The 11,815-nt window shown below is 40.3% G+C and overlaps 1 protein-coding gene across 1 annotated transcript; it reads left to right on the top strand.

Moving 5' to 3' along the window:
- The first annotated feature begins 1,627 nt into the window (after positions 1-1,627).
- LOC149009371 (uncharacterized) lies at positions 1,628-4,484 on the top strand. Its single transcript, XM_089161192.1, has one exon. It carries the CDS (start codon positions 1,910-1,912, stop codon positions 4,091-4,093), a length of 2,184 nt encoding a protein of 727 aa, XP_089017318.1. The 5' UTR covers positions 1,628-1,909; the 3' UTR covers positions 4,094-4,484.
- Positions 4,485-11,815: the final 7,331 nt, after the last annotated feature.

Raw genomic sequence — 11,815 nt, 5'->3', positions numbered from 1 at the left:
AGCTAGGACCCGAACTGCTAGGATCAAAATCCACATGTTCGGAAGTCCTAGGTCGGGTTCTTTCAAAATCAAGCTCGGAAGAAGAAAGTTTGTTTAACCATCTGGTTCTATTGGTGCTAAACCGAGCTCGAATACTTAAAGACCTAATCTCATCATCACTAAGGAAGTTCGGACGGGTACCAGGAGACAAGCTCGGATCAACAGAGGTACCACTCTCAGTATCACTATACCCAGAGGAACAAACGTCATCGTCTCCTGGTTGAACAGTTTCTTGCTCAGAAGATGAACGACTAGAAGAAGGCTTAGAAGGTCTAACAGCTTTCGTTTTAACACCCATCACTAAGCTATGGTTACAGTGACATAAAAAAAAAAAAACGACAAGCAGAGACCAGAGAAAAGGAAAAAGGAAATACGCTCAGAATATAGCACAAAACAGAAAACAAATATCATAAGAAGATCTGTGGAACGAAAGGGAACTCACTTGCAAAAGGAATCACAGAACAAAGCCTTCGTGAAGTCTGAAATGAAGTTCTAAAAATCCTGCAACCTTCGTCTTCTCCACAAACGCAAGCACAGTAAAAAGTGAAATGAAAGAGGAAAGGTCAGACTTATATACTTCCTAAAAAAAAAAAAAATTCCAAATCTAATGGATGCAAAAGGAGAATCTGAAAAGACCTGAATCTAATGGTTGGAAGGCTATCTAGATCTAACGATCTTACACAAGGACCATTCCGAAGATGCTAATCCAACGTTGAAGACCTAGATATAAAAACGGTTGAGTTTCTCAATTTTTTGAAAACAAAAAGGGTCATTATTACAAGGACCACGTGTCAAAAAAGAGGAACATGCCAAAAGTCGTGCGTATCATTACGGACGCAAAGCGTAGTTTGTCGTGATACGGCTTCATAACACCTCACAAATCACCTCCCAGAAGACAAGTCAAGCTAGTCGGAATTATGTAGATGTTCGACCAATAAAATCTCTAAAGCACGAACAAGAGAATGTTCGAACTACAGAGATTGGGGGGCTTATGATAAGGAAAGAATAAAGTAAACCAGTCCGTTTGGAGCTCAAACCGACCTAGATCAATCGATTGGTTTGAACCGATGGAGACCAGTCGATCAAGCTAAACCGACCAAGCAAAGGTCGGTTGAAGAAATACTAAGGGTCGAATAACAAGGTAGGTCCGGATAAGATCCTAGCCGAAGTAATAGGATTCTTCAACTACTTGAATCTGAGTAGGACTCAATGACTAAGAGTCGATCACAACCTAATTAGGGTTTGAGTCTCACTCGAACTCATGCATAGAAAGTCTATAAAAAGGTAAAGGAGCACGAGAGAAAGGTGCGCTGAATAGAATTATCACTATTCGTATTATCATTGTTCATTACTTTCTTGCCTTCCTTAGTCGGATTTCTAACTAGATCGTCGGATATAACACTAACCTCCACTCTCCGGGCTAATAGAATATCTAAGGACGAACGATTGGGGCACCAACAAGTATAATTAAAGATTACTAGAACATCCATGAAAAGCACCACAAATACAAAGATCAAATAGTGGATCACCATCAAGTATGAATGAAATGTTGAACTTTGGACCCCAAAAAATCAAGGCTCAGAAGATTGCCAAGATGAATCCTGTTCCTTTATTCTCTTCCAATGGCGCATGGTTGATCCGTACAATGAGGAATAAATATGCAAGATTCCATCCTTTGGCTGCATCTACAAACGACACCATGGCTAGATCATCATGATCTAAATCTAAATTATTGTCGTTTGGGTTCTGGATTATTTACCTGCAAATCGGAGCATTTATGAGCCACTGAACAAAATACTGTTAACTATATCCTTTTTTTACCTTCAATCAACCACAGAAAAGACCCTCCCATAAGCATCAGAACCGGAAGATGAGTTCATTTCTCTGGCTTCTCTTTCATCTCTTCATCGTATTCTCTGCAAGAGCAGAGGATATCAGTAACAGTACCACCATAGTCTTCACTACTCAGGATAGAGCAAATTACGCTTTTGACATCTTCAGCCTTCAGACGTCTCACCCACCAGAGGAAGACAATGAGATTCTACTCACAGATGGTCAATCTGTGAATTTCAATGGCTACTTCCCCTTTCCCACTTCTTCAATTCTTTCTCTACTCCTTCCTAATCAAACCTCACCCCTAGATCCCACTCCTTCACCACCTCTGCAACTTCTTCTCTATGTCACAGAGAGACATGGGTTCTCCAACATCTATCTCGATGCTTATGTTGACTCCATCGACTTCAACCTCAATAGAAGATCGGCTATTGAAAGCCCGTCTAGAATCCAGGTTCCTCTGTTCAACCCAAAACAGAGTAATACCAAAATCTCAATGAAAGATCGACCTTCAATTGCAGGGGAGAATCTTATCTATGTGTCGACCCATGAAAATTCTGGGGTACCCAGGAAAAGTTGGGCTGCTGTTTACTCAACCAATATCTTAACAGGTGAGACTCGAAGGTTAACCCCTAATGGCATCGCTGATTTCAGCCCTTCTGTTTCTCCTTCTGGTGTTTGGACTGCTGTGGCTTCATCTGGGGAGAAGCGATGGGGAGGAGAAGTTGAAGAGCTCAACACGGATATCTACGTTTTCAAGACTCAAGATGGTTCCGAGAGGACTAAATTGGTCGATCATGGCGGTTGGCCTTGTTGGATCGATGATTTCACTCCGTTTTTCCATCGCAAAAGTGAGGACGGTTGGTGGAGTGTTTTCAGAGCTAATCTGCCTCGGCTGAAAGGAATCCAGACCGAGTTTGTGGTGATTGAGCGAGTTACTCCACCGGGTCTCCATGCTTTCACTCCTGCTGCTTCGCCGAGTAATAAGAGCTTCATCGCTGTTGCAACGAGGAGACCCAGCTCTGATTTCCGGCATATTGAGGTATTCGATCTGGTGAGAAACGAGTTCAGGGAATTGACTCGGAGGGTCTCGCCGAATTCTCACCATTACAACCCATTCATCTCTCCTGATTCTTCTCTTGTTGGCTATCATAGATGCAGAGGAACAAGTGGTCCTCTTTTGCTTGAAAATCTGCAAAGCCCAGTAAAGGGTCTATCTCTGTTCAGGATTGATGGATCGTTCCCTTCCTTCTCACCTGACGGGGAAAGAATTGCTTATGTGGGTTTCCCCGGCCTTTACGTGGTGAATCGCGACGGCTCCGGCAAGCGGCAAGTTCTACCTGGCACCGCCTTCTCCACTGCTTGGGACTGGAAGCGTAGAGGAATTGTCTACACCAGCATTGGGCCCATTTTCGCTGAAGAAAGCACAGACGTCGATGTAGTATCTGTTGCCGTTGATGAGGAGAATAAAAGTGGCGAAACGGTTTATGCTCCGTACAAGAAACTAACGGTTGGGGGTAAAAACAATGCGTTTCCATCACCATCGCCTGATGGGAAGTGGGTTGTTTTCCGGTCGGGCCGGTCGGGTTACAAGAACCTTTATGTCATGGATGCTGATGGAGGAGAGAAATGTGGGCTTCGCAGGCTTACAGAAGGGCCATGGACGGACACGATGTGCACTTGGTCTCCAGATGGTGAATGGATTGCCTTTGCATCGGATAGGGATAATCCGGGTGTAGATAGCTTTGCTATTTATGCGATACGCCCAAATGGAACCGGTCTTAAGAAGGTGGTTCACAGTGGTGAGAGTGGTCGGACCAATCATCCTTGGTTCAGCCCTGATGGGAAGAGCATCGTGTTTACATCAGACTATGTGGGCGTGTCAGCAGAGCCAATATCAAATCCTCATCATTTTGGGCCCTACGGTGAAATCTTCACAGCCAAGGTGGACGGTTCAGGTATCCAGAGGCTCACCCATAACTCGTATGAAGATGGTACACCTTGCTGGGCCCCCACATTCATCAAACCCGTAGATGTAATCGAGTCACCCTCCAGCGGGGCCCGATGCGTTTTTGATGACTGTCATTGGCTGCGACCGGTCGACAAGAGTAAGGTTGGGAACTTGGGATCACATCCTGTGTCTCAGGGATCTCAATCGTGCCCATGTTCTCAAGTGTCAAAAATTCAAGAATTCACAATCAAAGAGTTGCTCAGTCAGTAATAACACCTCTTAGTAAAGAATTCACAGGTTCGATGCTCCTTATACTATCTTAGCTTCATGGTATATATTGCGGAATGTGAGTGAGACAAATGAAGCCTTGAGTTGTAGAATATCCATGAGAATTGGGAATATCTTCCAAAAAGCTTCATGTGGGTGGTGTTGCAAGGTGTAAAATATGGCTTGATTATTAGTTTCTACTTTAATGTCAATAAGATGAAAATCGCATGCCCACTGTAAGGCTTGACGTATTGCCATAGCTTCTATAGTGAGAATGTCTTGGGACTCTAGTTCCTCTTCCAAAACAGAAGAGCATGCAGCCTCGATGATCTCGAGCAATACCGCTGTAGTTTGTTGCCCTGCGGTCTTTGAATAATGATCCATCCACATTCAACTTGACGCACGGGAGGTGTGGTGCTTCCCATTTTATTCATGATGGTGATGTACTGTGAAGTAGATTTTTCTAGTTTCACTGTCTGTAGAATTGAAGACCTTTCCAGAGTTGAAAGGTTACTTGAGATGGTGAGGGACCCGTGTGTTTCAATGAGACTATTATAGGCTTTCCACAAAAGCCATAACACTATAAGGGTGGTAGTTGACCCTTCTGTCAACGGGTCATCATGCTATTGGTGAATCAGGGTTTTGACTTTCTCCACAAGAGTACCATGCCGAGTCATTGTAGGGAAGTGTCGAGCCTCCCAAACAACACATGCAAGGGGACAAGTAACGAAAATGTGATTTGGAGTTATTTGACCTTCTCCACAGTGAGACAAAAATTGGAGCATAGGCAGCCTCTCTTGGATGAGAAGTGAAGAAGTAGGCAGTTTTTGGTATAATACCTTTCAAAGAAAGTGTTTCACATGTGGCGAGAGGGGTACCTTCCAAAAACTCTTCCAAATATTTGGGAGGGTGACAATACTAGATGAAGGAATGGTGATCAATCTGTAAGCTAACTTGACTGAAAAAATCCTTCACGAGGTCTAGTGCCAGACTAGTTTGTCCTGTTGTAATGTGACTGGTAAGGAAATCTCTAAAATTCTGTTGACAATATCAGGAGGCCACCATTGTTTCAGTAGTTTTTTATTCCACGTATGAAATCGAACATCAATAAGTTATGATACCGTCTTTGGAGCGTCTGATGCGAATGGAAAACATCCTGAGTCAGAATCCAACATGGCCTCAAGAACTTGAAACTGTTACAAAATGTTAGGTGCCATTCAGCTTGCAAGATGAGCTAAGGCTGAGACTTCTAGGATTGCCCCAATAAGCAAAATCGACAAATTCTTAGGTGCGACTATATATATGTATATTTTTTTCCCTTTTAGTCAGAGATGCCAATATTCTTGAGGTACATTGCATGAACCCAATCTGAACCTAAATCAACCGAACCATGAAATAAATAATATATATATTAAGATGTCAATATTTGAGAAGTGCATTACATGAAAATATTATACATAAAAAATCGATCACATGGACAAAACACGGGCACTTGTTAATTTGCAATCATAAAAAACCATTTTTGTCACCTGAACCTTAAAAAATTCACAAAGCTTCAAAAGACCATCAACACTTGAGACAAAGATGGCTATTATTTGGTATTTTAAATAATATTTTTATAACAAGAGAACCATCTGACTACCTTATATAATAAAATGTACTTGTTTTTGTGCTGTGCACGTAGTGCAAATGTTCACCTACCTAGTTTAATAGTCCCATTTATTTAAATATCACCCATAAAAAAAAAAACCATATATTTTAAAAAATAATTAAATATTAGTCATGCTAAAAGCTACACGTACGTACTAAGAAATTATTTCTAGTCCTTTTTTTTGAATTCGGATCATCACCCTGTCCGGGGAGTACTTTGTGTTCCCCAACGGCTTTACCACCACAAATCATGTAGGACCCATAGATAAAAAATAATAAATAAAAAAATTCCATCACCCAACCCCCTCTTTCTGTGGCGCAGTTAGTTAAAAAACCACTGATGATAATGACAAAGGGTTAGGTATTGAATACCTTTTTTTGGGGCAGAAGCAGAACGGAAGAAGTTAGTTAATAAACAATAATCCGGATGATCATGTACCAGAATTTTAGAAATTAAGCCGTGGAACAGTGGCGGTTAACCAGACCGGATTGAATTTGAGCCGGATATGCCAACTGGTTCCATTCCCTAAAACCCAGACTTGGTCCAAACTGTACAAAATCGAGCCAAACCATGTCCTAAAATAATTATAATGGGCGACATTAGTAGTCCCATGTCAACACATAGATTAGTCCATGCCACAAAAAAAAAAACATAATCAAAACAAATTCACAACCGCAAAAAATTTAACATAATTCAACAAAACTCCCTTAGGGCCGTTGGCATGAGTCCAAATACGAGATTTCAAATCATGGAGTTATAATAAAAATTAGATGTTTGGTGAGGAAGAAATGTGGATTCACTAAAAAACTATTTGATCGCGTTTTTGTGTGTGCAATGTGCTTTTGTCTCGGATTTCCCCATTCCCATAACTCGTCCTTTTTGGGGTGATCTCGTCTGTCTTGGTTTTCACCACGGGTTTCGCGTGACCGGTTTAAAATCTCCCGTCCAGCCCTTACAAAGTGCTACCATCTGCTTGCTCTTTTTGTTACCGTGGAGAGCAAGAAACTACTTATGCATAATACAAGACATCCTACTAAACAATTTACCCATGAATTGTGTATTATTGTAAAACTGGTTTGACCTGACCAAAAAAACCAAACCAGATTGAACCAAGATTAGGCAAATCTGATTATGACCCACAGCACAGGCCATCAAAGTCAACCACAACGGGTTTGAAATTGGAATAAGTAGTTGAACGCCTCGTCTCACGGCAAGCATCATTCTCGTTTTGCCGTTACACCTGTATTCCTCTCTCTCTCTCTCTTTCTCTCTTTCTCTCTTCTTCGGAGTTTTCTTGCTATTAATTGAAGAATCGTGCAAAGCCAGAGTTAGTGATTTCAGTTCAGTTATAATGGTGATCGATGATTCGTTCAAGCGAGCAGGAGCTGTGCCATTCTTGTGGGAGATCGAACCTGGTGTTCCCAAGCTTGTACACCAGAACCAACCCTCATCCACTGGGCCATTAGCACCAGCCCTTACGCCACCACCGGCCGGTGCCGGAAACAACTCTACCGGCGGCGAGACAGCATCAAGATTTCGATCCAAATCAGTTCGAACACGGACCAATCGTGATCGATTAGACTGGTCAAGCTCCAAGGAGGTGAGTAACGTTTTACCAGGTTGCTTCTCGCCGATACTGACGCGAAGGAGTGAGAAGAAAGAGAAACGAAGAGGCAGAGGAGACGGAAGTGGATTACTCCTCCGACTCTGAAACTCTGTCTAGGTGTTCGACGTCGACGGGGAAGACGATCTCTTCGTCTCATGATTCGGTTTCTTCTCCTTCTTCTTCTTCGTCGATTTCGTCGTGTTTCGGTTCATCGACTTCATTCTCGTCGATTCGATCTTCGCCGCAGATGGCTGAGAGCGATGCAATGGGCAGCTGGCGTATAATTCTTGAGAAATGGAAAATTTGAAGGAATTGCAACGATTGATCGAGTTTGTTGTTCATCCGCTTTTCCTACATTGCAGTCGAAGGTTCAGCAGGGCTTAGGGCTTATTTTAATGGAGAAAAAGGAATTCAAAGTTTGAAAGGCAGTGATGTTGTACATCGGATGCAAATAAAAAACCCAGAAGGAAAATCAGAATAGGTGATCGCTCCTCTTTGATGGTTGTAAACAGAAAACGATGCTGCTATTTTAAGTCACATTCTGAGTAGCTTATGATGGTCAAATTGAGATCTTGTTCTTCTTTGAACGCCAATTTCCTGTCTGGGTTATGATTTATGAACACAAACAAGGTGGCCTACAAATTGAAGTGTTCCTTATTTCTCTTTTTGAGTTTGGGGTAAATCAATTACTTAAGATGATGGATTTTTCATTCCAAAAGGGCTTTAAATGGAGGGTGATGTACTGTCTCTTTCTCTTTCAACAGTCATGAAGGGTGTTGTAGTTTGTGTCTTACTGACTAGTTTTATTCGTCTAATTAGTGTATTTCATTTGTAAATTTTGTACTGCTCTCTCTCTCTCTCTCTCTCTCCCCCTGTGCAACCTATTTTTCGCTTCAAAGTTCAAACCCAATTGTCCGAGCTTTACTCATACCCAGGTGGTATAAAACCATCCAACTGGAAACGCAAATATCTTTCACTTATACCAAAATTATTCTAAATTAGTGATCAAGGACAACACTGCCACACTGGAATGTCAAGTATAGATTGTCTACCAACAGAAGGAAAAAATTGAAATATTTAAAGTTGGATTCATGACATTTGTTCAATCTAAAAATAAAATTTATTATTTTTTTTTTGGTAAAAATATAAAATTTATTTTTGAAGCCAATGCAAAGTTGGTTCAGTGATAAAGATCCATACTTATCACCATTTCAGAGTCGAGTATTTTATTTCCAGTATTAAAAAAACACCAGTAACAATGTAATGAAATTCTTTGTTTAGAAAAATTCTGAAAATATAGAAATTCAAATATTCTCTCTCCTTCTCTCCTTCATTCAAAAGTGAATTTTTTTTAAATCTAAAATCAAATCCACTTTTTAATGAAGGAGAAAAATATCTGAATTTCTACGTTTTCAGAATTTTCCTAAACCAAAAATTTTGTAATTTTCCTAAACCAATATTTTTGTTATCACTTTTTAGGACCTGGTGGCATGTCCCTCCCAGGTTTATTATGGACTCTTCTTTTCTCTCCTCTAAAGTTTGTGCTGAGGCCTTAATAGAATTCACTATTTGGCCTTAAAAAAAAAAGAAGGTGCTGATGGTATATATAATACTTTCCAGTTGATTGTTTTAATCACATGGTTAAATTTATAACAAGTGTTCAATCTAAAAATAAGATTTTTTTCTTAAGAAAATTCTGAAAATGTAAAAATTCAGATACTCTCTCCCTCATTGAAATTTTTTTCCAACCATCCTACTAATGACCTCAAACCCCTTTTCGTTTTCTATTTTAATATTTTCTTTTGCAGGTATCGTCCTGGATGTTGTGTCTATTTATATCTTAGCTTGCTTTCTAATGATAGAGGATAACATTTCCACCTAACTTGCTCAATAATTTTTAGGGATTCATATGTTGGTTTGCCTTCTTCTTTTGGTTCTGACTTTCTTACATTGTGGATATGGATGTTCTATCCAAGCTAGAAGTGGAGTTAGTTATGTAAATTCCGTTTTGCAATCTATACTAAAAATCTTGAACGTCGTATACTAGAGGTTCTTTAGTCATAGATTAATTTTATTTGTCTAGATTTTAGGTCATTAATGTATTGTTGTTTTCACTTCACTGATCAAACAAGGCCATAGAACCTTATCTCTGCTGTGCCAGCTTCCTTAAAGTAGAAACACATTTTTCCGTCATCCATTTATCAAATTAAGATAACCATAAGAAATGGTGGTGCAGAATCTGTACCTTAATGGAGGTGGAGGAAGAGCAGAGACATCCCACTCTGTTTTGACCTGCATCAATTCACGGAAGAGGCATGGTTCGCTAAAATTGCCAAGAAAAAGACGTTTAGGGTGAATGGTTCACCTTGGCATTCTCCAACATTTTAAACAAACCAAATCTGCGTCAGGCACCATTCTGTGATCACCATTATAAACTGATTATGTAAATAGCTGCATTTATATTTTGGAACTCGTAGTTTTATATTAGGGTTGGGAATTCAATCTCACTACTTCAACCTAATTATCTTAGAGTTACTTTTGGAGAAATCTTGAAATAAAATAACATGTAAACTGATGTTAAGCTAGTTCTTTTGTGTTAAAAGTGATCAAGAAAGGGAATATGGGCGACACTAATATGAAAACAACAATCCCCTCAAAGGTTTGCTTGGAGCAAGAATGATGGCAAGGGAGGGTGCGGGTGCCTTCTTTGGGATCAAAGGGCATTTTTTATTTTTTTTGGATAAATAAATAATTTAATAAAAGGAATGAAACACCAAACTACAAGAAAGATCCAAACTGGGAAGGATCAGAGAGAATGACGGAATTGAGAGTTGAGCCCCTAGAAAACAACAATGAACATATTCCTTGGAGAATCAACAACTAGAGAATGAGGAATAGAAATAATCTTAGAGGATACATCAAAGTAAATAACATTTCAAATCGAATCAAGAGAGTGAGATTTGGAAGTCCAACGCCTGAGATTATGCTCCCACCACAGATAGTGGACCTGGCATCAAAGACAAGCCTACCAATCCAGTCATAAATAGAAATACCTGATAAGTTACTCAATATCCAAGACCAGTCATGATCAAACCCAAATGAGCGACAAGAGCCGGGCCAAATGTAGGCAAAGGCTTTCCTCCAAAGAGAACTAGAGAAAGGGCAAGAAAAGAACAAATGCTTGATGTCCTCAGTACCACTCCAACAAAGGATGCAGTTAGGATTCACAGGGATGTGACGGGTGATAAAGAAAGCCTAGGTGGGAAGAGCTAAATTAAGGACTCTTCAAAGGGTAAGGGAGTGATAGGGAATGTGACTCAAACCATGGGGGGCCAAGGGAGGGAGGGGGAGGAAGAGTGAAACAGGTTCCAAGCAAAAGACATGATGAATGATTTGGTGGTAGAAGGGAACAACAGGTAAGAGTTCACGATGTTGGTTGAACTTAAAACATTACCATATGGAAGTCCATTGCTAAGTTACATGATGAGCATGAAGGTTTGCTCGGAGCAAGGATGACGGCAAGGGAGGTTGCAGGTGTCTTCTTTGGGATCTAGAGGATTTTTTATTGCTGCATAGGCAACACCATGTAGGAGTTCACCATGTTTGTTGAACTTTAGGATATACCGGATGGAATCCTTTCGGCCAGATCTCTACGGGTTTGCAAGCTACTCATCATGTTCAATTGTCAAGCTGCAGTAGCAGTCCTACAGGGGCTGCCCTAAACCCCCGCTTGTTAACAATTTTAGGGCCTTTTTGGTTACTTGAGTCTAAGATTTCAAAACTTTAGAAATTTCAAATTTATAGATTTCAAACCTATAGAGTCATGGTTCATAAAATTAACTATTTGGTTAGCCTGAGTCTATGGAATGAAATCTATAGATTCATCCTAAAAAAATATTTATGAAATCATGGTTCAATATTTAACGCTTTTATAATAGTGATGAAATCTCTAGATTTCACCTCATACCCATAAGTCTACAGATTCACGTGTAAAAAGGTAAATCTCTAAATTTCATTAATACAAGGGATTCACACAACCAAACATGCATAAACCTCCAATTTGTGAATCCAGAGATTTCGAATCTCTAGATTCATGTAACTAAACAGGCCCTTAGTGAATCATGCCTCATCCTTGAATTGATGCAGGTCAAACCAGGGAAGCCCCCCCCCTCCTGTTATCCCTGCCTACCAGTCAGCCATATCAAACCATCCGGGGCTGGCTGCGGGAGGCTTCATGGCCTTGTTTGGTCAATGAAGTTGAAGTAAAAACAACAATACACTAAGGACCTAAAATCTAGACAAATAAGATTAACCTATAACTAGGAACCTCTAGCATACAATGTTCAACATTTTACGGTAGATGACTTGGCTAGGATGAGACTGCAAAACAGAATTTACATTACTAACTCCACTTATAGCACGAATAGACCATCCACATTCGCAATGTTATGCAAAAACCAAACCAAGA

The sequence above is a fragment of the Hakea prostrata genome, chromosome 7, assembly GCF_041222555.1.
Source record: "Hakea prostrata isolate BN-2017 chromosome 7, UWA_Hpros_2, whole genome shotgun sequence".
NCBI lineage: Eukaryota > Viridiplantae > Streptophyta > Magnoliopsida > Proteales > Proteaceae > Hakea > Hakea prostrata.
Note: the sequence above shows the minus strand (reverse complement) of the source record. Positions and strands in the feature narration are given on the sequence as shown.